This window comes from Dipodomys spectabilis, unplaced genomic scaffold, assembly GCF_019054845.1.
Source record: "Dipodomys spectabilis isolate Male_0828 unplaced genomic scaffold, ASM1905484v1 ptg000229l, whole genome shotgun sequence".
Lineage (NCBI taxonomy): Eukaryota > Metazoa > Chordata > Mammalia > Rodentia > Heteromyidae > Dipodomys > Dipodomys spectabilis.
Window position 1 is genome coordinate 1818508 of NW_024870906.1, and position 27834 is coordinate 1846341.

Sequence of the window (27834 nt, forward strand, 5' to 3'; positions counted from 1 at the left end):
AAGGACCCTCAACCTGGGCCGCGGGTTAGCGAAGCTCAGGGAGCCTGGCTGGTGAAGCCAGAAGCGCCCGCTGAGCAACATCACCTCATGACCTGATTCAAATAATGAGCTTACCGTCATGTTCCACACCTTCTAGCACTACCTGCAGCTCTCTGAATGATGGGCCCGGCCCCCTTCTTCTCCCCGTTCTCCCCAGGGCTGCCCTGGGCCACGGCGTCCCCACACCACCTCGTTGTCCAGGAACACATCCCACTCAGGAAACCTGACCTCCACAGCTGCACTCTGAGTCACAGGCCCAGGGCACGGGGAGCGTACGGCTGGCTGGATGTGGGGCGGACTAGGTGCTGTTATCAACTGGCATTATAAACTCAGGCAGGGTGTGGAAGTGCATGCCTGTAATCCCAGTTACACAGGAAGTACAGAGGCATAAAGACCAAGGTCCACGGTCAGTTCTGGGCAAAATGCCAGAGACCCTGTCTGAAAAATAACTGAAAGGGCCGGGGGTGGGAGAGAAGCCTACAGCTTGATCATCATTACCATAAGAGGAGGAAGAGGAAGAATAAAAAGGGGGGAGGAAAAAGAAAGAGGAAGTGAGGGAGGAGGAAGAGAAGGAGGGAAGAGGAGGAGGAGGAGGAGAGGGAGGAGGGAGAAAGGGAAGAGGAGGAGGGAGGGGAGGAAGAAGAGGAAGAGGAGAAAAAAGATGAGGAGAAAACGAGGAGGGGAGGAAGAGGGGAAGAGATGGGAGGAGGGGGAGATGGGGAAGATGAGGAAGAAGAGGAGAGGAAGAGGAGGAAGAGGGAGGAGGGGGGAAGAGGAGGGGGGAAAGGGAAGAGGGGGGGCCAGGGAGGAGGGGAAAGAGGAGGAGGAGGAGGAAGAAAACACTAATCAATCTCCAACAAGCGAATCTCACAGACGCAGGCAAGCGGGGAGCAGCACAGTGTGTGGACGGAGGTGCCAGAGGCCCTGGGGCCCAGCACCCCACGGGCTGCAGAGATCAACCGAGCAGGTGTTCAAGCACAGCACCAGCCCTCTGCATTACATGAACCGTCGCTCTATGGCCACGAGCCACGTGGGACTTCCACTCACCTGGCTGGGAAACTCCCATCACCTTCCGTCTGTCAACCCAGCCAAGTCCCAGTGAGGACCGTCGGCGTTACGTTCAACGAAGACCACTGCATATTCTTTTAAAACACGGCTCCGACCACACGTGTGTTTTTCACAACGCCAGGGAAAACTGTGCTTTGGAAACCCATATTGTGATCACCGCTGCTGGGCCACGAATAGAACTCGTAAGGGCCAGGGGTGCAGCGGGAAGCCAGGACCTCCGGGTTCTGCCCTGTCCCCCCTCACTCAGCACAGGGGGCACCCGTGGAGACAGCTCTGAGCACGGGGGGAGGGCCAGGGGGCACCCACAGAGAAAAACCAGCTCCAGTGGAGGCCCAGGCATCCCGCACCTCTTTCCTGGCCCCCAGAACGTGGGAGCAGAGTGGCTCTGGGGACTTGTGCCCACCCCAGACCACCACCATGCCACGCACGCTCATCCACTCCGGGGAGCCGGAGTCAGGCACGTCTCACACAAACACGGACACGGGGACTGTGCCACGCATGCCTGGCTCTGCTTGCACACACGCCCTCCAGGCAGCCCAGACCACAGGAATGGACCAGGGTCTCGGGGACCGCTGGCTGGATTACACATTACAGGGTAAGGCAACGTCATTTCTCTTAGCTGAGGTGATCGGAAAGGGACTCACTCACTCGCTCACAGGCCCTGGACTACGGGACGCCCAGTCTCTGCTCACTCCCACACCAGATACGGTGTCCTGGCCCATCTTTCTCCAGCCTGTGTATACCCAACACGTGGAGCCAAGGCACAGAGTACCCAGCACGGGACTGCTGGCACGGTGAAGAACGGATTCAAGGCAGAGATGCGGAGGAAAGAAAGGAGGTTCAGGTATCTCGCCAAAGGCTCCCGATCCTCACGCCTTCTCAAAAGGGGCTGGGGTGCAGCTCCGTGGGATGGCATGTGTCATGTCAGGGCCCCACCTACTCCCTTTCCCCCTCCACACACCAACCAACCCCCAGTGGAGAGCATAAAACTTGGGGAGCTGCACAGCAGGCCCCGCGGAAAGGATTGTTGCTGCTGTCCGGGTCAGAGCGCAGCCTAGCAGGCGGCCGGCCGGCTGTGTTCAATTGTGTTACTGCTCCTCCTTGGGGGTGGTTGGGAGGAATTTGGGGAAGGATATTGCTAATTGGACCCTGATGGAATGGGAGGAAAAACACAGATGGAAGACCCGAAGCTAGAGGAAAAACTTAAAATAAACTTTTTTTAAAAAAAAAAGGAAAAAGGGGGAAGAAAAGCAGCTATTTTGGAACCCTGCAGACAAGAGGCACACTCCCCAGAAAAGTTAAGTATCACCTGCCCAGCCAGAAGAGTCTGGAACTACTTTTGTTTTGCTAACTTCACCCCTCCGCCCCCCTAGCAGTTCCCAGCTTTTGTGTGAAACAAAGCCGTCTAGGTGAAGAGGCCTTCAGACACCGGAGAGACCCCAGGGAAAGCACTGGGCCAGGCCTGGCTGTCCTTCCTGTCTACACTGCCAGTTCATTTCAGGCCGGAAACACAAAGGCCGCCTCCTCCTGTGGGCAGGAACCTCCTTCCTCCACTGGGCTCCCGCTGAGCCCAGGGTGTCAGTTTCCATCTTTTATTCCCACCCACACCCAGCTTGGTCTCCAGAGAGCCCAGGCCAGGGGCCCCTGGCCAAAGCTGGCCCACCCACAGCCACAGAGAGCCGGGCTCCGAAGCCAGGGCTTGCAATCAACCTGCCTTTTTCCTGGGCCTGAGCAAATACATGCTCCTTTAGCCACCAGGGAACATTCTCTCCAACAGCAAGTCGTCATACTTACTCAAGAGTTCTGGCAGGCAAAATTCAGGTCTGTTTCACAAAGCCAAGCCCCAGTAGGTGATCCTATCTCTAGAGCATTCCCAGACAGTTTCTAGAAAGAGTGGAGGCTGGTGTAGGCCTCACGGGACGTCCTTATGGTATTTAATACAAAGGGATTTCACCGTTCACTTACAAGCCAGCGTGCCCTCGAAATGATTCAGACGCTCCAAACTACTCCCACGGAACCCGTCGGTCTCATGACACATCTGGATAGCTCCTTTCCACACGCTTTCCACGACAATGGCATCCAGATGCTGTAAGCCGGAACCAGCCCACCCCCGTCCTGCGTGGCACCTTTAGCAGGACGTCACCACCCAGGCTGACTTCTTCATCTTCACTCTCAGATGGCCCACCCGGACCAGTGCCTCAGTTTCTCCAGGCCTCGGCGCAAAAATCAAGACCCCTGGCGTAGCCCACCGGGAGGGCTTCACGCCGGGTAATAAAGGAGAGAAAGCCTGAATGGATCGGATTAAACACCGACCTACTTCTAGAACACAATGTTTCCTGGAAGAGGTTACAAAGATGGATTTAGCTTTGGAAAATTTTGATCCTCGTGTTAATTAAGGCTATTCATGAAACTTAGCAGTTGGATTTTTTTAATAGATGGGTATTTCTATTTGAATGTCTCTGTAGCAGAAGCTTTTCTTTACCTATCTATATCGAAATCGATATAGATATCTCACCCCACATCCATATACAGGTATCGATATAGACATGGGTAGATATATGATACTAAATAGTAATAGCATTTTACATTTCAGAAATTTTATGTGCTGGGCACGGCAGTGCATACCTGTAATCCCAGCTATCCAGGGAGCAGAGGTAGAAGAATCTTGACCGAAGGTCGGCCTGGACAAAAGAGCCTTACCTTATGAGGAAATGCAATCAAAGCAAAAAGGAATAGGTGTGTGTCTGAAGGGGTAGACCTTCCACACCAGGGGGCAGCAGCAGGTGCGGTGGGTTCTAGGGAGACCCACACTCCTGACCCCTGACTGGGGGCGACCAATCTTAATCCCGCCCCTCACTACAGTCCTTGCTGAGGGAAATCCTTCCCTCGACCCATCGGCTCCCGTGGAAGACCACGGCATTCCGGGTGGAGCCACTTCAAGCGAGACTCAGCCTCCGGCCCAAACAACCCAACAATCTAATTATTCATGATGTTGCGTGTGGTAAAGGCAAAGACGGGGGGAGGGGGGGGCAGAGCGGGGGGGGGGGGGGGAACGGAGGCCCACATGTGCCCCAAGCCTCCAAATGGCATTTCATCCCAACACAGACCGGGCAGGGCGCCTTCCCAGATCCCTTGGGCAAAGAAAGAACTCATTTTCCTTCCCCGATGCTAAGGGCTCCAATTTTCTCATGGTTTCTGATGATCCTAAGTGCCAGCAAAAGATCACCAGCCACACACCACATCCCAGAAATCCCAGAACCCTAACCGCTAAGCTGGGGTGAAAAAGAATGAAGAATTAATAGTCACAGCCGGGGGGGGGGGGGGGGGGGGGGGAGAAGAGGGGGGAGGGAAGGAGGGAGGGAAGGCAATTAGACAGGAGGTCACGCAAGCGCAGGGCTTTGGAATTTGCTGCCTGAGGTCCCCCTCACCCCACATCTCAGTCACCTGCTGTCACCCAGGCTCTGAAACGATTAAGAAAAAAAAATTCCAAGCACCAGAGGCTGATCTTAGCTGAGATCTGAGGGTTGAAGTTCAAAGCCAGCCTGGGGAAGACAAATCCATGAGACTTAGCTCCAATTAACCATGAAAAAACAAAGTGGAGGTGTAGCTCAAGCGGTAGAGCACCGGCATGAGGTCTTGAGTTCAAGCCCCACTACCAGCAAGGAAAATTCCAGCGGTGACTCACAGGCTGAAATTACGAATTGCAGCATCTTGTTACCATTGTTCATCTCCTATTACACCTAACTTTATAAATTAGGCTTTATCATCAGTACCAAGAGGAAAAGCCCTGGTATATACAGGCCTGGGATTTAGGCTCCCCTGGGGGGGGTTGGAACACAGCCCATGGGGATAAGGGGACAATTGTATTCGTGGAAAGCTCTGGAAGGGGCTGAGGTACCATGCCGAGCTGTCCAGTGAAGCCACTATGCCACAGGAGCAGACACAAGAGCAGAGAGGTGCCATCAGGGCTGGAACTCGAGCACGAAGCACGGGGGCAGCTCTACGGCTGGCTTCCTCCCCCCTCGCCTTCCTTCTTTCCATTCCTTCCGTTGCTCAGACTGTCTCTCTTTGGAGCTGAGGATGGCCTTGAACTGGGTTATATATCTAGGATGATCTTGAACTCCCAATCCTCCTGCCTCAGCCTCATGCGTGCTGGGATTACAGGGGTGCGCCACTTTGCCTGTCATAGGGTTTCTTCCTTTTGGAATTTGGGTCCTGCACGTGACATCAGTTTGCCCTGGCCATTCTCCCACCTGGTCTCTAAGCAGTGCGGTACCCCCAGGGGACGGAATTAGGTCACAATAGCGGTTCGGCTTCCCGAGGAGCAGTGTGTCCATCCATCATAGGGTGTCTCACGGGGTGTGCGAGACCGTCCAGGCCCTCCCCAGAGGCCATGCTCAGGACGGGTCCAGGCACTGCTTGTACCCCCAGGAGCTAACCCTGACCGACATCATTCCCCGGCTCGGGCCTGCCCTGCTGCGTGACGGCTGACGGCTGGATGCGTTCAGGGACTGTGTCAGCCATTTGCTCACGCACTGCTGCTCTGAAGCGGAGGGAGGATGTGTGCCACAGATGTTGGCACAGGCTACAAATTGGGGCTTTTTAAAATCCCCCTGGAGAGCAAACATAGCAAACGTGCTGGTGGTTTATAATGAAGAAAATCCTCAAACCAAACAAACAAAATCCATGAAACCAATCACGGTAAACCAACAACTCTCCCCCACCTGGCATAGTCTATGTCCCCCCCGTGTCCTCTACCCAGTGGGCAAAATGTCACTCAGCACAGCAGACACGCCCCTCAGGTCAAGCGTTCCCTGAAGACGCTCAGTTCTCTCCGTTAGAAAAAGCTCTGCCGCCCTAATGTCCCGGGAGGGAACCCAAGCTTCTCCACCAGCCTTTCCACACCCCACCTGCCTTCCTTCCTCTCCAGCCCAGTGATACTTCAGACTTCAGAAACTTCCCCTGAATACAACCCAGGCCACTTCTCTAAGCCGCCGCAGTGCTCAGAGGAGAAATGTGCAAATCCACGATGAGCAAACACATGTTATCTCCCCACATCTTCCGTAATACCTCCAGCTCCACACCTGCTATCCCACAGGACCCCAACTGACCTGAGTCCTGACCACTGAATCGGCAAGATCCCAGGGGCCAGAGGCTGAGAAAGGCATATAGCACGTGTGTGTGAGTGCATGTATGTGTGTGTCAACTACTTTCACCACATCTAAATGCCTACCAGAGAGGGGAGGTCAGGGATTAAACTCTGGAGATTAAACTTCGATGTGGTGGTAGCTGCAGGTCTGTAATTCTATAATACCCGGCTCCCCGCCCCGCCCCCCTACCAATGCCTCAGCCAGCATGGCCTGCCAGGATGACACGCAGCGGCCTGAATCACACAAACGAGCCTTCGTCCACTCTTGGTCTTCCCCCGGCAGAAGTCACAGTCCTGCGTGTTGGTTTCTGGGGAATGCTCTTCTCCTTCACCGTATCCACACACAACAGAGACAGCGAGCTCTCTGAGCCCTCTGGTGTCATTTCTTTTGTTTGTTTTTATTTGGTGCCAGTTGTGGGGCTTGAACTCAGGGCCTTGAGCTTTTTGGCTCAAGGCTATCATTCTACCACTTGAGCCACAGCTTCACAGATGGATTGTTTCTGGTGTTTGATTGGAGATAAGAGTCTCAGGGACTTTCCTGCCTGGGTTGGCTTTGAACCGTGATCTTCAGATCCCAGCCTCCGGAGTAGTGAGGATTACAGGGGTGAGCCTCTGGCAGCACTGGAGTCACGGGGCACTCATGAGAGCACCCTGTGACCTCACTTACCTCAAAGGCCCATCTCCAATTCCACCACACTGGGGGCTAAGGTTCCAACCTGTGACGGGGGTAGGAGTTGGAGGACTGAGCTCGCGGCACCCCGGTAACATCACCTCCCTTCGACTAACTTACACATGCCTCTGAGTTTGGGAGATCTCCAAACTAGAAAGTATAAACACGACTTAATTAGCAGTTTTCAAGAACTGAACACTCTTCCCCACTCTGAGTATCTGGAAGGGAGTAGAAAGTATCTGCTGCTGGGCATCGGTGGCTCACACCTATAATCCTAGCTACTCAGGAGGCTGAGATCTGAGGATAGCGGTTCAAAGCCAGCCCGGGCAGGAAAGTTCCTGAGACTCTTTTTTTTTTTTTTTTGTCAGCAGTGGGGCTTGAACTCTGGACCTGGGCGCTGTCCCTCAGCTCTTCAGCTCAAGGCGAGCGCTCTACCACTTGAGCTACAGCGCCACTTCCGGTTTTCTGGTGGTTTATTGGAGATAGGAGTCTCACGGTCTCTCCTGCCCAGGCTGGCTTTGAACCGTGATCCTCAGATCTCAGCCTCCTGAGTAGCTAGGATTACAGGCGTGAGCCACCGGCGCCTGGCTCCTGAGACTCTTATCTCTAATTACCACCAGAAAACTGGAAGTGGTGCTATGGCTCAAGTGGTAGAGCGCTCACCTTGAGCTGAAGAGCTGAGGGACAGCACCCAGGCCCAGAATTCCAGCCCCATGACTAACGAAATAGAGAGAGAGAGAGAGAAAGAAAGAGAGAAAGAGAAAAAGAAAAGAAAGAGAGAGAGAAAGAAAAGAAAGAAAGGAAGGAAGGAAGGAAAGAAGGAAGGAGGGAGGAAGGGAAGGAAGGAATTATCTCTGCTTTACAAATGCAAAACTGAAGCTCAAGAAAATCAGAGCACTCATGCACAATATGTGACGTGGCAATGGAAATCTGAGCCAGAACACCCCAAAACAGTAAAAAAACAAAAAAAAAAATCAAACCAAGTGACATGGAGCACCAGCAGCTCACATCTGTAAACTTAACCAGTCAGGAGGCTGAATTCTGAGGAGCAAGGTCCGAAGCAATCCCAGGCAGAAAAGTTCCCGAGACTCTTATCTCCAGTCAGTGACAAGCCCAAAGTGGAGCTGTTGATCAAGTGGTAGAACTCCAGCCTTGAGCAAAAAAGTTAAGCAAGAGCACAAGAATTCTGTGTTCAAGCCCCATTCCCAGTGGGTATGCGCATGCTCGCGTGTGTACACACACACACACACACACACACACACACACACACACACACACACACACACACACACACACACACACACACACAATTCATGAAATGGGTAATTCAAAAAGCTTACTTAATCTAAGTCCATGTTGTTAAATAACCAGCAGGGAATTCTTAGAACTGGGAATTCACTTGGTAAAGTGATGGATGGAGGGAGGGAGGGAGAGAGGAAGGGAGGAAAAAGTTAGAAAAGCCTTCCAATCTTCCAAAAGAATGAGGCCCTGTCACTCCAGCCTGCTGATAACTGCAAGAAGACAAATATGTCCACAAACAACAGAACATATGTTACATTTCAGATATTTCTATTTCCTCCTTCTGTCATTTCTTGATAGCAACAGTTTTAAGGCAACAGGAGCCTATGGCTGTAGTTAAACTGAATACTAGGAAGCTGAAACATGGTCTTGACTGGGAGCCAGATGGGCGGACGGGGAAAGGTGGCCAATACAGGTATCATCTTCAACAAACATGCATGAAGAACAGAACTAGGAAACTGAGGAGGGATGAGAGGGTGACACTAATCAAGGCACAGTGCACACATAAACAGATGCATTAAGTGAACAACTATTTGAAGGTAAGAAAAAAGAGGAAAACACACACACACACACACACACACACATACCTCATAAAGGCCAGGCTCACTCCCATAATTCTAACTACTCAGGAGACTGAGATCTGAGGACTGCAATTCAAAGCCAGCGTGAGCAGGCAAAGTCCATAAGATCCTTATTTCCAAGTAACCACCAAAAAGCTTAAAGTGGAGTTGTGACTCAAGTGGGTAGATAGCCCAGAGCAAAAAGATCGCAGAGACAGGGTCCAGACCCAAAGTTCAAGACCAAAGTGAGAAACAGAAAAGGACCAGACACAGAAGAACTGTACTTCTCCCAGGTTTTATAACTTTTAGTTAATGCTTCACCAACATGGAATTTTGCCCTTGATTCCTAAATGAAATCGAACCAAAGTAAAGGAAGAAAGGGAGAGCAAATGAAAGCACAAATGCGTGGGTCTGTGTGTCTTCTCTGATCTATAAATGGCCAATCGATAGCATGAAGAAACGTTCAACATTCTTTTTCTGAACTCAGGGCCTGGGTGCGGTCCCTGAGCTCTTTTGCTCAAGGCCAGCACTCTACTACTTTGAGCGACAGCGCCACTTCCAGTTTTCTGGTGGCTAACTGGAGATTAGAATGTCGGATTTTCTTGCCTAGGGTGGGTTTGAACTGGGATCTTCAGATCTCAGCCTTTTGAGTAGCTAGGATCACAGGCGTGAGCCACCAGCACCTGGCTAAATTTTTTTTTCTTTTGTCTTTTTCTTTTGTCTTTTTCTTTTCTTTTTCTGGTACTGGAGATTGAACTCAGGGGGCTGCACTTGCTAAAAAGTGCCTTGCTACCAGGCTACGCCCATGTTCAACATTCCTAGCCATAAAGGAAACACAGATGAAAACTACACGGGTGTTCCATTTCCTTGCAATCACTGGGGCCATCACTAAGAGAAGAACAATAATGCTGGTGAGAAGTGGGGTGAATGTGAGGCAAGTATAGTCTATGCATGCCTGGAAGAATCACAATGGAATCAGCGTTTACAATGAAAATATTCTAACCAAAAAAAAAGCAGTCTCTGGGCAGCAAATGAGGGCCTCTCTCTTTCTGTTCCTCTAAAAACTTCTCCTCGTGTCATTGTTTTAAATCAGAATCAAAATACTATGCCCAGGGAGAAAGGGATGGGGTTGTGGATTGCTTCATGGAATAAGCTATTTGCTTGTTTCTGTGTTGTGTGTTTTGTTTGTTTGTTGGCTATCTGCCTTTGAAACAAGTCATGTGGGTAGAATCTTAACTGAGCTAGAAGATTCATATCTAATTTGAGAAAGAATATACACAAGACAGAATTTCCAAGGCTTTTGGCGTAGATCAAAACTGAACTATGAAAAGAATCCCTTGAACCAGTTCAGAATTGGTGAGCCCGTGAGCAGACCTCCCTGGAGCTAGCAACCAATTGGAAAAGAATCTTGGACAGCAACTATAATGCTGCCAAAGGCAAACTGGCACTGGCTGCCAGCCTCTCCCAAGGTAGGTCATAGAATTCTGGGAAGTGGTTCTAGATTGTTCTGTATACAGACATCTGTCTTCTTGGAGACAGGTTTATAGACACACAAAACCACTCAGGATCCAGTCCTCAATGGATTTCTATCTTCAGTGTCTCTGGTAATCTATGTGCTAGGAAAACAGAATGGGCAGGTCTTAGGCTACTGGTTGGAGATATCTGTGAGGTCATGTTGTTGGAAGGTATTCTGTGGCACTCTACAAAGCCAAAGAGAAGGAAGCAAACCTTTAGATAGTCCTGCCTCTTCTTTCTCCATGCTTTCTATATATTCCCTCCCTCTTCCCCTCCTCCTCCTCTTCTCTCTGAGTCTCTCTTCCTCTCTCTCTCTTTTTCTTTGCTGACCTGGGGTTTGAACTCAGGGCCTGTGTGTTTTTGCTCAAGGCTAGTGTTGTACCACTTAAGCTACAGCACCACTTCCAGCTTCTAGGTGGTTAATTGGAGATGAGTTTCATAGACTTTCCTGCCAGATGGCTTCAAACTGCGATCCTCAGAGCTTACGCCTGTCATCATAGCTACTCATGAGGCTATGCTCTGAGGATCGCAGTTTGAGGCCAGCTGGCAGGAGTCTATGAAACCCATCTCCAATTAACCACCTAGAAGCTGGGCTCTATGTTCTGTCTTTCACATAATCCTCATGCCTACCCAGTCAGCCACTGGGACACAGAATGTTCCCAATGAATGAGGGCTGTCCCCGAGCAGGAAGAGGAGTTATAGCAAGGGAACGAGGATTCACACTCACACTGGCACAGCTTAAAATAGATACGGTAGAAGCTGGGCGTTGTGGCTCACACCAGCAATCCTAGCTATCCAAGAGGCTGAGATCTGAGGACTATGTTTCAAAGCCAGCCCAGGCAGAAAAGTCTGTGAGACTCATCTCCAGTTATCCAGCAAAAAAGCTGGATATGTAGCTGTGGCTCAAGTGGTAGAGTCAACTCAGCAAAAAACCTAAGCAAGAGCTCAATGTCCTGAGTTCAAACCCCAGTACCAGCACAACAACAGCAACAAAAATCTATGTCAGTGTACTGTAAGTGAACTTATTCATTCATTCATAAGCCAGCGAGTTGAGTGCTACCCTAAAAGCCTTAAAGACATCTCCTACCCAACCAACAAGCTCAAATATTTCCCAGATTCTTGCAAGATCAGGCTGTTCCTGACCATTCGGCTTTACCACTAGAACTAGATGAGTAAGTAGATGGCTCAGGCTTCTGAGAAAGGTATAGAGCCAAGCAGGATCAAGTACAACCATAGTTATCCACCCTACTTCGCCCACAGGGGCCCAGCTGCCAGGCTAGTGTACCATCAGGCAGCTGCACCCAGCGAACAGCAGATAACAAACACACACAGCCCACGGGACCGGAAATGTGCTATTCCTATCCCTACCTTCTTGCTTGGCCCCAGTGTCTTTTATGACTTTACAAAGGCAAAGGGTCATAAAACTGAGCAGAGTCCCACCCACAAGCAACTCTTCTCCAAAGCTTCTGCTTGGAGCAAATGCCTCTTGTGCTAACCTTGACACTTATGATTCCAAGTATGGTTGCCCACAAGTCTCCAGTCTGCAGAACTGACAACAACAGCACGCACAGTCCTAATGCTGGCTTAACATGTGGCTCCGAGAAAACCACCTGTGTCTAAAACTTCCCTAGTAACTCAGATACACACACACACACACACACACACACACACACACACACACACACGGACAGATGCTAGATATGACACTGTTAGCCTATAGAATTAATTGTATAGAAGTATTCTATCTCATTACTGACATACTTCATTCCGGGCAGTGCTGGAGCAAATGCTGTATATTTGTCACCTTATCAGAACAAGATGATGACATCATACTTACTTAGGAAGCAATGTTCAACATTCCGAGCCATAAAGGAAATGTAGATCAAAACACCCTGGGATTCCATCTCATGCCAGTCATTACAGCCATTTACTAGGGGGGTCAAACTCTTGAGACTCATGGTTTATCCACCATGAAAATAACCACTTAGGACCTTAAAACAACCAACGAATTAAAATTAATATTCATGAGAGGTGACTCTACAAGTTTCCAAAGTTAGATTGTAAAGAGATGTACCTCACATAAGCAGGAAAATTCCATTTTTTCTGTGACTGAAACAAATCTTGGATTGGGTTTTTGATTATAAACAGATGGACTGTGCCTGAAGTAATTTACTGGTAGAAAGCAAAGTATATTAAATGATAGGCAGCCACCAAGAATTAGAGGAATAGTTTTCAAATTTAAGTTTTGCTAGAAGGTGTGAGAGCCCACGATGAAAAGCCTCTGTGGCCGGGAGCCGGTGGCTCACGCCTGTCATCCTAGCTACTCAGGAGGCTGAGATCTGAGGATCAAAGTTCAAAGCCAGCCCAGGCAGGAAAGTCCGTGAGACTCTTATCTCCAATAAACCACTAGAAAACCGGAAGTGGCACTGTGGCTCAAGCAGTAGAGCACTCGCCTTGAGCTGAAGAGTGTAAGGACAGTACCCAAGCCCAGAGTTCAAGCCCCATGACCAGAAAAAAGAAAGAAAGAAAAGCCTATGTGTCAAACCCACTCAAAACATCCTGTGTGATGGAGAAAAGCCACTGAGACAGGGTCTGTCACATGGTAGAACTCTGACAGAGGTGAGGACAGAGACATCCTTTGGTCACCTATTAGTAATAACAGGATTGTGAAGTTCAGGCTTTTGTTTAATGGTGATCTACTCACAATAAACAAATTTTCTTCTTCGGGTCCTGATTACCCAAGTCTGTCCAAGAAACAATCAAGGGGTAGCTCTTGTGTGCAATTTCAGGAAAGGTCTAACACTCAGCATCCACAGACAATACACTGCGGTGTGTTGTATCAAAAAAAAAAAATGCTTAATGAGTAAAATACTACCCACTTTTTTTTGCATCTTGCTTTTGTTCAAAATAGCCGGAAGTGACGTGACACACAGTCCTGCCTGCACCTTCTTTTTTTTTTTGTCCAAAATAGGGACTCAAACTTGGTATCCGATGCTTTCTTAGTTGGTGCTCTACCACCTGAGCCACACCTCTAACCCCATCTTTCTGAAAATCTTCACGTAGGAAAGTAAAAATACCCTATGTGTTTCTCACACCAAATTTTCACAAAGTGAATATAATCACCTAAACAGATCAGAAAATAGAGTGAATTAACAACCATACTTTAAAAGTTAGCTGGGCACTAGTGGCTCACACGTATAATCCTAGCTACTTAGGAGCCTAGATCTGATGATCTAAGTTCACACCCAGCCAGGGCAGGAAAGTCCGTGAGACTCTTGTCTCTATTTAACCACCAGAAAACCAGAAGTGGCACTGTAGCTCAAAGTGGTAGAGGACTAGACTTGAGCAGAAAAGCTCAAGGACAGCACTCAGGCTCTGAGTTTAGGCCCTACAACTGACAAAACAATTGAGTGAAGATAACCAGTAATTCAAGGCCCCATCTTCTTTCCAGCACATTCTCAGCTTCCTGCCTAGAAGACAACAAGGAAGACTTCCCTGACATCTAAAAACATTGACTGCATTGGTGTATATAAACTGAGAAGAACCCAGTGTGTACTTCCGTGCCTGCCTTTGTTTGCTGAGCCTTAGCTCCATCCATTCTGTTTGTCTTCATATGTAAGTCAGCCACCCTCTCCCTGGGGTTCACATTATATATCCACTTGCCTCTTGGTGGGTACTGTGTGGTTTCTAAATGATGGCTCCTTTAAATCGTGTACCATGAATATTCCTTCACACAAGTGCTTTCCTTTCCCATCATGTGGACAGGATGGTGGACAGATGGATGGCTATCCTGGCCAGGAACTGCAAATCAATGTCCAACATGGCTGTTCCAATTTCCACGCCCACCCGAAGTGCAGAAGCCAATGGCTGAGACTTGTACATTTGCATTTTTCTATTCCATTCAGTCCAGCCCATCCAATGGGGCTGCACTCGCCTGGCACTGTGTTTCAATCTCCTTGATGGTAAGAGGAACTAGCAGCTGTGAACAGAATTTTTAGGCATTATGAAATCCTTGCTGTGGCACATTTGTTCATTTCTAGCACTCATTTTCCTATTGGATCTCTTTTTCCTTCCATAAAGTATAGTTCTTTATCGTCTCAATATAAAGCACTGTTCAGATATGTGCACTACTCCAGTTGCTTTTTCTAATCACTCTAAGGAGTATTTTGGCCAACAGTTCATAATTTTAGTATAACTTTCTTTTTTCTTGTGCTGGCTCAAGCCCTCAAGGCCAAGACACTGTCCCTGAGCTTTTTTGCTCAAGGCTAGTGCTCTACTACTTTGAACCACAGCTCTACTTCTGGATTCTTTAGGTAGTTAATTAGAGATCAGAGTCTCACTAGCAGGAACCTAGACTGGCTTCAGACGGCAGTCCTGAGATCTCAGCCTCCTAACAGCTTGAATTACAGGTGTGAGCCACTGGTGCCTGATTTGGTTTTTTATTTGTTTTTCTTTTCCAAGTGGTGCGTGTGTGCCTTTAAGAAATCTCTGCCTATTCCAACATCATGACGTTGTTTTCTTCTGTATCCCTCCCTCATATATCTCAAACCAATTCTGGTAAGGCACGAAGTGGGGGCATTGCTATAGTCTTCAATAGAGATGTGCACCTGAATCCCCTCCACTTTTTAACCTGCAGGATGTGTCAGCCTGATCAGACCCTGTCCATTAGCAAGCTGTATGGAATGCATCCTATGAATAAATTACCAAGCCCATTACCAACTGAGCAACAGTTTTTTTTAACATGATTGTGCTACAAATCATGCTGTAATAAATAATGTATAGCACACACATTATTCCTCACGTGTGTAAGTTGGTCAGTAGGATAAGCTCATCGAAATGGATTTGCTAAGTCAAACGTGATGAATTGGAGGCTTTGTTTGGCTTGAGACATGGTCTAAAGAGGCCAGCTCTATACCTCAGGGCTGTCCTGGAACTTGCGATGTAACACTGGTTGGCCTCCAGCTGGCAATCTTCTGTCTTCCCTGCTAAGGACTGGGATTATAAACATGCACTAGCACTCCCGGCTGGCTGCATGCATGCAGCATTTCTTGATAGGTTGTATCAGTTATCACTGGGTAATCACACCAAATGCTGTACTTTATCACTCCAATCACACCAAACTTCCAATCACAGCAAACTTCCAATCACAGCAAACTTCCAATCACACCAAACTTCCAATCACACCAAACTTCCAATCACACCAAACTTTCCAGTATTTTTGATCCTCAGGATCCTTTCTTTAAAGACAACGAATGTGCAACTATGCTTTGAGTACCCACTGATTCAGAAAATACATTTAACAACAATGTTCACTGTACTGCCTGAGACTCCAGAGTGGAACACACAATCAGGCTGTCAGGACTTGCTGGACAGGCCTCCTTGGCTCACCACGGTAAAGAGCAAGGACAAGTTGCTATTTACTCCTGGTATGAAGCAAGCCTAAAGCTAAGCAGGAGCACCTAGGTACTATGAGACAGACAGACAGACAGACAGAGCCCGTTTCAGGAAGAGCTTGCTCCAGGACAACAGCAGCAGATTCTCTGCATGAGACCTAGTCCCCTTGCCTCATCCAGGGTAAGAGCATCGGTTCCCATCAGAGCCTGGAGCAAGAGCCAAGTCACGGGAGACCAAGGTGCCTGGCTCAGCCTTGAACTCTCCAAAATGCAGCACCACCGTTTCCTGCCGCACGACACATCACGGTGGCCTGAGTTGTGGGTCAGAACGATAATCTGCTATTCTCCATAGGAAACGTTCACCCCTCAGCACCAGGCCCAACACGACAACACTGACTCTCGAACACGCCTGTGCTGACTAATTCTGCAAGTGAGGTTGTGTCACCCCTACAGGACTGTAACCAAAGATGCTGGAGGTGGGGGGGGGGGGGGAGGCGAGGCGGGATGATACCACGTGAGAAGTCGATGGCCAAACTGTGCAAGCCACAGGGCATCATTCACTTTTGCAGGCTCCAACCTCCGGAAACACACTTCCTCCCCAAACTCTTCAAAAGAGGAAGGGGTTGAGTAGCTGGAGGTGATGGATGGAAGGATGGACTTACTGCCTGTGGGGCTGGAGACTCACAGGAGACAGCGGTCCCCACACGGAGACATCTATATCCAAACCCCTGAATCCTATTTACTATTAAAAAAAAAAAAAAAAACCCTATCTGAAAAGTAAAACAGAAAACACAAGCGCTCTCTTCTGGGAAGTGAGATCTGATCGAACCAACTGCGCTCTCCTCAGGTACACAGAGAAAAACTAAGAGTTGAAACAAACATTTGCCATAAGCTGGACCCGAGTGGTCACTCACACCTGTAATCCCTTCTGTTCAGGAAGCTGTAGTCTGAGAACCGAGGTTTGAAGCCAGCCTAAACGGACAAATCGGACAGACTCTTAATCCCCAATTACCCAGCAGAAACTGAAGTGAAGGTGTGGCTCAGGGGGTAGAGTGCTAACCTTGAGCAAAAGAGCCAAGTGAGAGCACAAGATCCTGAGTTCAAGCCCCAGTTCTGGAATAAAAATGAGAAAGACAAATCTGCCACGAGCAGAAGCCTCTGGGCTTCTTTCTTCTCTAGCTGGGTAGTGTTGGCCGGGAGGAGGGATTTCCAGACTTGCTTTTTTTTTCAGAAGAGGATTCAATATGAGAGAGGGCCAGACTCAGCGGTTTTTCTTGGATTCACGACTGGTCTCTGGTAGATGTTGGGCGTGGCGAGCGGCGCAGGTCCTGAGGTGAAGCGGCCACCACCGGCTCGCACCACAGGACCATTCCCATGCGCTCTTGCTCACCTCCGCTTGATCAGCGAGGAATCTCTACCGCCGTCTCCTTTCTCTGCTGTCTTTGAGGACAGAGTCAACATCTGGCCCCCTTAGAGAGGTGACTTGAGGATCCAGCTGTCATCTGACAGGGGCCATGAGAACTTCATGTGAGAGAGGAGGGCCCAATCGGAGAACAAGTGGGTAACAACTCTGGGGCCACTGAACAACAGGGCTGTGTCGTGGCCAGAGACCGGAGGGAGACAAAGCCCCCTTGTGTGTGTCGCTGGCTCAGGAAGTGACTGCCAGCAATTCAGACAATGATTTGCGTGAGCCCCGACCGCCAACCCAGGCACAGAGAGAAGCCGGTCCAAACAGCACTTAGAAAAACAATGTCCTAGGCCAGGGCCTGCCTCCGAATGCCCCAGCTCAGCCTTGAAATGATTTCTCCAAAGTACTTCTTAAAGCTTACTCAGAAGCCCCATTCATCCTGCACACAGGGGCGGATGGTGAATTAAGATCAAAGGATTCCTCAAGTACGCATGTCCATCCCTGTCCACACACAGGGAAACACCTCAGGTGACTCTGCACTTGAGCTCCGTGAAAAGAGCAAATCCATTCCAACTCAAAGTACGGGGTCGTTTTAGTCTTTAAAAGTCCTGAAAAATCGTGCTGAAATAGTTATGGTATTTTGTTGAATACTTTGTGAAAGAAACTAACAGTTGGAAAATTTGTTTGCTTTATGGGAAAATTCACTACAGTAAGATTGGATTTCCTTTTTCATCTTTTCAAACTCCTCAAAAGTTTAAAAGCCAGGAACCCGAAACATTCATTTACATTTCAGTCAACTGGGTAATAGTTATGTACCTACAAACAACACCGAAGTTTTTGTTGTTGTTGTTGTTGTTGTTTGATGAACTCTGGGCCTGGGCACTGTCCCTCAGCTCTTCAGCTCAAAGCAAGTGCTCTATCACTTGAGCCACGCAGCACCACTTCCAACACAGAAGTTTTGACAACCCTTTTTTTATTTTGAGACAGGGTCTTGCTATCACCATGCTGGCCTTGAACCCGCTACCCTCCAGCTTCAGCCTCCCAATGCTGATGAGATAATTTTTCAGTAACTAATGCCTTTGCTTCAAAGCCCTTCTAAACTTCATTTTCTCCTTTGCCATCTGAAGTGTGGTCTCTGGATTTTTCTATTTGATTACTCAGTGTCAAGGACCTATTTTTTAAAGTTGTGTGTGTGTCTGTGTGTATGTGCGTGTACGCGTGCGTGCATACACACCAGTACTGGAGCTTGAACTCAGGGGTTCACAATCACTCAAGGCTGGTGCTTTACCACTTGAGCCACAACTTTACTTCCAGGCTTTTACTGGTTCACTGAAGATAAAGAGTCTCAGATTTTTTTTCTGGCCAGTCTGGCTTGGAACCACAATTCTCAGATCTCAGCCTCCTGAGTAGCAAGGAGTAAAGATGTGAGCCGTCAGCGCCTGGCTAAGTATTTTTGTTTTGCTATTCTGGCATCTGAACTCAGGGCCTCCAGCTTGGTCTGTCCTTGTTCTACCACTTGAGCCATGCCTCCAGGCCTGTTTCTGTTGTTTTGTTGGAGAGGGGAATCTAGCAAACTTGGCTTTGCAGGCTGGCCTTGAACCTCAATCCTTTAGATGTCAGCCTCCTGGGTAGCCAGGTATACACCACCAGTGCCAGGCAGGCATCTACAAGAGAAAGCATCCTGACTCCTGCTTGGAAACTAGGAAGCCTCAAGCTGTCTTTCCATGCAGAGTCCTGTGCCTTCTCTCCTTCCGACTCATGCAGTGACTCAGAGCCTCCTGTCTGTTCTCCACAGTGATCCAGCTCTTTCCACATAGCCAGTCTCACAAGACCCTTCCTCCACGAAGCCTCTACAATAATGCAGAGGGGGAAAAGCAAGGTAAGGAGAGGAAAATCAGACAGGTTCCACCTCCTTGATGAATGCCAACTTGATTGTCTCCAGCCTTCTGCTCACCTAGTCTTGTGCTAATGCAGTTCATTAAACCCACTTTATTGTGCTAATGTCCCTTCCATCTCTGCACAGGGAGGTATTGCCCAAAGGGAGGAGCAAACCCCTCCGTCAGGTGGGCAAGATAACTTGGGGTAGATGGTGGGCCTGGCATTTAGCATGGCACTCACTCCCTGAGCTGTCCCTGGGACCCGAGCAGAGCTGTGAAAATGACAAAGGCCCCTGTCCTTGGAGCTTTCCATTCTAAGTCAACACCAAGAAGGAAGGGGCAGGGCTGGACATCAACACTGCAGCAGCAGAGTCGGGGGAGTGGCTGGAGCCCTGGGCTATCTGCAGGGAGAGCAGGATGGAGAAGGAACATCTGAACGTCCAGGAAGAACATTCCACAAGAGGGAGGAGCGAGTGCCAAGGCCCTGAGTCAAACCGTGCCTGGGGAGCTCAGATCACAGAGAGCAAGCCAGTGGGACTGGAATGCTGGGAGAGCAAGGGAGGCGAAGAGAAGAGCTGCAGATCCACCCCATGGGGCCTGGAGGCCTCCGCCGAGCGCGGCAGTTCAATCCTAACACCGGAAAAGCACGAGGGGAAAGGTGATGGCAGGACGGTTACCTTTCAGAGGTTCCTCTGATTCCAGAATGATCCGAGACAGTCATGTCAGCCAGAGGGCCACAGCAGCAGCTCTGGGAAGGGGGGTGGGAGGGGCAGGCTCATGGGGGAAATGAGAACACCAGAGACGATAAGAAGTGGAAGTCTGGTGGTTCAGGCCTGCAATCCTCACTTCTCAGGAGGCTGTGATCTAAGGAGGAAGAAATCAGCCTGGCCAGAAAGGCCATGAGCCTCTTATCTCCAATTAACCCTCCCCCCCAAAAAAAGCCTGAAGTAGAATGCCAGACTTGAGTGAAAAGGGAGAATACCCAAGCCCTAAGTTCAAGCCCCAGAACTGGCATACATAAAGCATCATTACTCTTGCTCTTTGGGGCAGCTGGTAAGTACAGGGTACTTGAACACCAAATCGGTGTTGAACTGCAGCTGAGACATGACTACCGGGCAGGTGCTATATACAGCACAGACGCGCCGGCCAAGAGGGGTGATTTGGGACCTGGACAGGGAGAGAGTGCATCACGTTACTTAGAAGAGCATGCAACTGAAAATGTATGCATTATTTATTCTTGGAATTTTCCACTGAATATTTTTTTTCACTCGTCATGGGTAACAGAGAATAGAGAGAAAAAAATTTGGATGGGGTGGGACGGCCGTACTCACTGTCTGGGTGTTTGTTGGGCCCGTATGAAGTAGCTGCCAGGAATAAGGAGACAGCAGGTGTCAAGAGGGCCGTGCCCTCCCCCCTTTGCCCAGGAACAGCAGGTTCTGGGGCTCTAGCATTGGCTGGCAACAGGGACCAGTCAGAACTCAACCCTCTGCTCTTCCATTTCTATGGCCTTTCTTTCTTTCCTTCTTTCTTTCTCTTTCTTCCTCCTCTTTGTCTTTGGTCAGTCCTGGGGCTTGAACTCACCAGGGCCTGGGCGCTGTCCCTGAGCTTTTTGGCTCAAGAAAGCACTCTAACACTTTGAGCCACAGCACCACTTCTGGTTTTCTGGTGGTTAATTAGAGATAAGAGTCTCATGGATTTTCCTGCCTGGGCTGACTCTGAACCTCCATCCTCAGATCTCAGCCTCTTGAGTGGCTAGGATTATAGGAGTGAGCCACCAGCGCCTGGCTGTGGCCCTAACAAGGGTTTCCTTCTCAGTGTTGGGGAGAGTACGTTGAGAAAAACACAGGCAAGAGGAAGACCATGTCACAGAGAGGAAGTCCCATGGCTGGGGATCTGGCACCACTTGTGAAGGGTCCCCGACGTGGCAGGAGTTAGGTGAACAATGGGGACTGGAGAGACAGCCGGGGATGCGCTGCACTGCCCTGGGTGAGAACCTGTCTATCTGCCGGCAACAGTGTCACTTGAAGTTACCGCAAGGCAGTGCTCAGACTTGAGTCTCACTACCTTCCATGCTCTGCGTCACTGAGAACTCTTAGGGAGCCTCTGACATCCATCTCTCCTGGCCAATTTTTTAAAAAGGCTATTTTCAATCACTCTAGCAGGCACTGGCAGCTCCCACCTGTCATCCTAGCTCCTCAAGAGGCTGAGCTCTAAAGCTCTCAGTGTAAAGCCAGCCCGAGCAGACAAATCCAAGAGACTTATCTCCAATGAACCAGCAAAACACTGGAAGAAGTGTTGTGGCTTTAAGTGGTAGAACGCCAGCCTTGAGCAGAAAAGCCAAGCAAGGATTTCAAACCCCAGTACCAGCACCAAAAATAATAATAAAAGAAATCCATTTTAAAACCCAAAATGTGTTAACAAAACATATTCTTAGGAGTAAAACTTTATTTTCAAACAAAAACACTTGAGTATGGCACTGTTTTGCCTGTCTGTGCATCTCTTTGTTTTTTTGGGGTCCGGTCATGGGGCCTGAACTCTGGGCCTGGGCGCTGTCCCTCAGCTCTTCAGCTCAAGGCTAGCGCTCTACCACTTGAGCCACAGCACCACTTCCGGCTTTTTTCTTTTGCTTATGTGGTGCTGAGGAATCGAACCCAGGGCCTCCTGCATTCAAGGCATGCGCTCTACCACTGAGCCACCTTCCCAGCCCCCTGTCTGTGCATCTCTTTAACATCGTGGACTTGAGGGAAGGCAGCTAGATTCTCAGACCTGCCTTTGCCCACAGCTGTCTGTCCCTACCTGCTGCTATTCACACCTGACCTAGAAACCCTACACAGACTTACCAGAGTGAGGATGAACACAGGCCAGTCACATCTCAGGATTACCTGGGGGTGGGAGGGGGAGCCTCTTCATCTCAGAGCCTTCTGAAATCTCTGCCACTGGGGACTTAGTGAAATAAGAGGTTTGGAATAGTGCACATCTGTAACAGTGGGGAACAGAACCTCACAAGGTTAGGTTCCTAATGAATAAGCAGTAGTTCTCTTTCTCTGTCTGGGTCCCTGTCCTTAGCTTCCTTGCTGGAAGACCCTGAGGGCATCTCCCTGGGCCTTCTTCAGGTGAATACAATGGTATGGGAAGGGAGGGATGGGTGTCAATTCTGTGCTGCTGCTTCCAGGGTCTGTAGCTACTTAGCTGTGGGCGTGTCTGCCTGGGTCTCTATTTTATGTACACAGGCAGGCAAAAAGCCACAGCTGAACTAATAGCTCCTGAAATCCAGCCATCGTGGTCACCATTCATTCAGAATTCTGGTAGCTGCTACCTGTCATCAGATCTTGCTACTTGATGCATTAATAAAGAAGCACACATGCTGCCGTGTCAAAAGTTAACAGAATTTCCAATACAAGCCTCATTTGCAGTCCTTGTGCTTTACCTGCTGGATTTAGAAGATTCTGGAAGAAGGGGTCTGCTGGCAAAGGGGGTCCTACGACTCAGAAGGGCGGAGCCCCAGGTGAGCCATCTACTTTCCCTCTCTGAGCATCAAGTTGCCCTCTCTAACAGCAAACTGGACATGTTACCCCTCCATCCCTGCAGTCACACTCCAGGTGTAGCGGGCCCCACATACACGTCTGAGTTCGACGTAAATCTGCATACAACACCGAGTGCTTTGGACTAACGGGGAAGCCACAGAAAGAGCTAACAGTGAAAGCAAATACTCCCAATCTGCCTCCTAGAAACCAACACGCGAAATCCCAACAGGCAACGCTTAATTGCTCTGCAAAGAAGCTGTAGCCAACACAACCTGCAGCTGTTGTTGATATTAATGGCGCCATGGCTCACGTCTGTAATCCTCGCTACTTTACTCAGGAGGTTGAGACCTGAGGATTGTGGTTGGAAGCCAGCTTGGGGAGAAAAGTTTGTGAGTCTTATTTCCAAATAACTAGCAAAAAGCTGTAAGAGGAGCTGTGGCTCAAGCAGTAGGAAAAAGCCAAGTGGGAACACAAGGCCCTGAGATCAAGCCCCAGTACAGGCACATGAGAAATGGCTTTTGTGGAAGCAGACTTAAAAAACACCTCAAAAATGCACACAGTGAGTTGAACATTTATCACTAATATTATACTTAAGATCCAGATAAAAGTGTCTTATACCTTCACATCCTCAAACAGGAAGGAGAGAGAGGAAAAAGTAGGAGGGGAAGGGAAGAACGCAAGATGAAGAATGAAGAGAAGTTCCCTTGGCTCCAAAGGGAAAACCTCTGCTCCCAAGACCAGCACTCAGTTCTGCACACTGGCTTGCAGGGCATGAAGTACTCCGCCTCAAAGACTCAAGCCCATCCGTGTAGGTACAAATAAGCAAACTGTACTGTGTTCAAAGACGGCGGCCTCCCCGGCAGACTGTACTTCCTTCCCCTTAGAGCAATCTAGGTGATGTCAGAAAAAGCCAAGAGGGACACCAAGAAATAAGAGATGGTAGCCACCAGCACCCAGGATACAGTGCTAGCCTTGAGTAAAAAGAGCTCAGGGACGGTGCCCAGGTCCTGAGTTCAAGCCCCATGACTGACAAAAGAAAAAGAAAAAGGAGGCGGTAGAGACAGCTAGCTGGGCTGGTGAGCGAGCGCATGCCCATAGGGAGGCCTGCGGGAGGCAGCCGTGCCCCGCTGTCCCTGCCATGCCCGCCAAGGGCAGGGGCAGCTGGCACGCATCACAACGCCTCCAGGTGGCCGCCCTAGAGCCTCCTTGGCCAGACGGTCTTCAGCTAGCAGACACAGCAGGAGTAACATCCCAAGGCAGTCCACAAGCCCACGCCAGCCCCCACGTCCCCACAGCATCCCTGGCCCTGCTGCCTTGTTTGTCACTTGCAGAGCTAAAGTGTTTGCTCCCACTTCCTTCCATCTATCCAAACGAAACACAACTCACAGTGGCTGACAGAGAGGCTGCAGCCTTAACGGGAAGAAAACTGTACGAGGTTCCCTGACACCTCAGCTTAGTCTCCTTTAGAACAGCACCCCAAGATCAAGGGTAAGCAGAAGTGAATGACCTAATACTGTACGTGTACACACACACACACACACACACACACACACACACACACACACACACACACACACACACACACACACACACACACACACACACACACACACCCCCTTCCCTCCAGGGGATATATTGTTCGAGACCCTTAGTGCATGCCTGAAACCTAGCAGCAAACTCTGCATCTACTATGTTGTGTCCTGCGGTGTTTTTAATTTATACATTAGGCGCAATGTATTAGTAATAGGTAGTAATAAAATAGAAGAACAGTAACAATATATGCTAACAAAGACGATATGAAAGCCATGAGTGGGCTGGTAACTGTGGCTGTGGAAAGCCAGCAAGTGGAGGAACTCCAGGCCTGACTTGACACACCTGTGTGAGGGCCCACAGCCTTGAGTCATCAGCCACACTCACTGATAAGGCTGAGCCACCCAACCACACAACCCGATGTGGCACAGGGCAGACATGGAGAGGAAGCAGCGGGAAGGCTTGAAAAGTAAATCTGAGCCAGGCACTGGTAACTCACGCTGGTTATTTTAGTTACTCAGGAGGCTAAAATCTGAGGAGGACACTTTGCAATCAACCACCCAAAAGCTGGAAGTGGAGCTGTGGCTCAAGTGGTAGAGCACCAGCGTTAAGCAATTAAAAAAAAAAAAAAAAAAGCAAGGTACCCAGGCCCTGAGTTCAAGCTCCAGTACCAGCATTTAAAAAAGCAAATTTGAAAGCAGCAGGAGGAGAAAGTCCCCAAAGAGGGACTGTCAGTGGTAAGTAACCGGCACAGAAAGACGTCCATCTGTCTGCATAGGCCAGTTAAGGAATAAAGGGCTGAGGGAGAGTGTTGGGGAAGGGAGCCCCATGATAGGAACCCCAAAATAGAGCCCTGGAAAGGTTTCTGAGCCAGGAGGGAAAGGAAAAAACGTGGAAGATTTTGCTCTACTACCTTCCCGTCGGCAGGATGGATCCCCAGTCAGATCTGCTCCTCACAGACCCCGCTGGGTGCGAGCTACACCCCAGGGCCCTCTCGGGAACACTGCCGCCTACAATCGAAATTATTTTTTCTTGACTAATGATAAGAAATACTAAACTGACTGGGGCGTGGGGGGGGGGAGGGGGGCTATTAAAAAGAAAACAGACCTGTTCCTAGGCCGGTAACACTCTGGGCATCTATTTAGCACTCATCACACCCAAGACATAATATTTTGGGGAACAGCTTTCCACCTAAACAAATAAGGAACCTATGAACTGTTTTACAATTAGAACTGAAGTCTGACTCAAGTGGAAGTCGGGACGGGGCCACACACTCCGATCTCCTCCATCCCCCCCAGCGGCTCCCCGGTGTGGCCACCCAGGTGCCCGCACCCCGATGCGGGGCTCGCCAGGGTGACTGACGGAGATAAAGCAATGCCACCTGTTCCTCGGAGCCGCAGCGTGCGTTTGGAGCAGGGGGACACACGTCTGGATCAACCTGAGAGTAATAAGGATAAGAGGATTTTTTATAATGCTACAGAGACACCTAGAGATGCTGTGTCTGTGACCGGCTTAGCTGCCAAACATAATGAATACTAGTTTTGGGGGGCCCTGCTCCCCTATAACCAGGAGACGGGGGTGGGGGGGAGGGGGAGCAGGTGAATAGAAGATTCAATGTAAGCACCAGAGAATGGACCTGAGCGGAAAGCGACACGAACCCGGGGCTGGCCGAGCCTCTCACCAGGTCCGCCCGCCCCTGGGTGCGGGACGGGGGGGGGAGGCCGCGGGTCCCCCCCAACCCCCGCTTCCGATGCCCACCCCGGGACCCGCCGTCCTCGGCCGCCGCGGTCCCGGACGCCACGCGCGCCAGCGCCCGCTCCGTCGCGGCCGTCGTCGGTGGGCCGTCCTCGGGGTACCCCGCCCTCCCCGCGGAAACTCGGGGCTCGGGGGGCGGCCTCGCCCCTCCGTCCACGCTGCGCAAGGGGCCGCAGCCGGGGACCCCGCCCATCTTCCCGATCACCCCAGTTCCCGGCGACCCCACCCAGAGAAGAGGGGGAGCCGCTCTCCACCCCCAGCTCCTCCTTTTAGGGGGCGTCAGAGAAGAACCTACGAATGGCAGAAAACGGGGGGCTCCAGGAGCGGAGGACCCCCGCGCCGCACCGTGCCGCCGCCGGCCGGACACCCCGGACCCCGGACGCGGCGCGGGCGGCGGGCGCGCCCCTCGGTCTCCACGTTCCCACCGGGCAGCGCAGGAGGTCGGGGTTCGGGACTGGGCTGCACTTGAAGCCAGCCAGGATCCTCAACGCCGAGGACTCGCCCGCTCCGCACCCCGCGGCGCCCCAGGAAGGAGCTCCGGCCCCCGGGGGACCCCCTGGGCTGCAGCAGCCCGAGCGGAGCCCCGATCGTGTCCCCCCCCCCCCCCCGAGTCCCGGCCGCGCCGACCCCAGGCAGCCGGCTCCGCGCGAGCTCGTCCGGGCCGCGGGCGGGGAAGTTGGCGGCGCCGCGCTCCGGGCGGGGCGGGCGGGGCGAGCACTCACCAACCCCGTACTTCTGCCTCTTGGTCGGGATCCAGCGGGCCATGGCGGCCCCCTCGTCCCCACGGAGACGGCGGCGGCGCCGCTACAGCTCCCCGGGCTCCGGCCGTCCCCGCGCGCTCCGGCGCGCCCCGGCCTCGGCCGCCATGTTCCGCCAAACTTCGCCGAGTCCGCGCGGGCCGTCTCCGCGCCCGGCCGCGCCGCCCCTCCGGGACTCCGCTCCCGCCCCGGCCCCGGCCCGCCCCGCGCCGCCCGCGGTCACCTGCTGGGCCGCGCGGCCGTGCGCGCCCTGCCCGGCGCCGCCCCGGCCCCTCCCGCTGGCCGCGCCCTCCGCGCGCCGGGCCGCCCCCGAGCCGCGGCCGCCCCGGCCTCTCCCGCCCGCCCGCCCGCCGCCCGCCGCCCGCGCCGGCCCGAGCCGCTTCCGTCCCGCGATCGCCGGGAACCCCGGGGAGGTGGAGGGGGGTGGGCTTCCCGCCGCGGGCGCCCCGAGTGCGCGCCGCGCTCCCGCCGCGTGCCGGGCCGCGGGGCGGGCGAGGGACCCGGCGGGAGTTCGCTCCCCGCCTCCGGGGCGCCGCGGGGGCCGCGCGCCCTAATAAATAGTTGCCGAATGAATGGGCGGAGAACTTTGCCAGACGCCGCCGAGCCGGAAGACCCCCCCCCGGGGCGGGCCCACGCCGGGGCAGACCCCCCCAGAACGGACCCCCCCCCCCCGGGGCGGCCCCACGCCGGGAAGGACCCCCCCCTCACGGGGCGGACCTCCTTCCCCCGGGGCGGCCCCACGCCGGGAAGGACCCCCTCCCCCGGGGCAGACCCCCCCTCACGGGACGGACCCACGCGGGGGGGGGGGGGAGGAAGGGGGGATGCGCGCAGCCTGGAAGCAGACCCGTGTTCTTCCCGCAAACGGGGAGCGGGCGGCCGTGCCCAGGGGTCCCTCCGCTTGCAATTTGGAAGTTGTGTCCCAAGTCCTGGGACCCCGCCAGGCACGAAGCAAGCCGGCTGGCTGGCGTGGGGCGGGAAGGCCGCGCAGAGCCGCTCGGTGCTACTAGCCCTGGCCAGAAGTGGCCCTGGGGCGAGGGCCCCGCCCGGGCATTTTATTGATTGACAGGGGCACGAAGCAAGACTGCGTGCTGCAACTGCGTGGCCGGCAGGTGGCCCTGCGGGGTACTCAGCATGGCCCCGCCCCCCCTGCGGGGTACTCAGCATGGCCCCGCCCCCCTGCGGGGTACTCAGCATCGCCCCGCCCCCTCTGCGGGGTACTCAGCATCGCCCCGCCCCCTCTGCGGGGTACTCAGCATCGCCCCGCCCCCTCTGCGGGGTACTCAGCACCT

The 27834-nt window shown here is 51.7% G+C and overlaps 1 protein-coding gene across 1 annotated transcript in view; it reads right to left on the reverse strand.

Moving 5' to 3' along the window:
- The window catches only part of Dock5 (dedicator of cytokinesis 5), a 138168-nt gene extending 111506 nt beyond the window's left edge, over positions 1-26662 (reverse strand). Inside the window, exon 1 of the mRNA XM_042697792.1 lies at positions 26510-26662. Coding sequence (XP_042553726.1) covers positions 26510-26552 — 43 coding nt within the window. The 5' untranslated portion in view covers positions 26553-26662. The remainder of the gene's footprint in view (positions 1-26509) is intronic.
- Positions 26663-27834: the final 1172 nt, after the last annotated feature.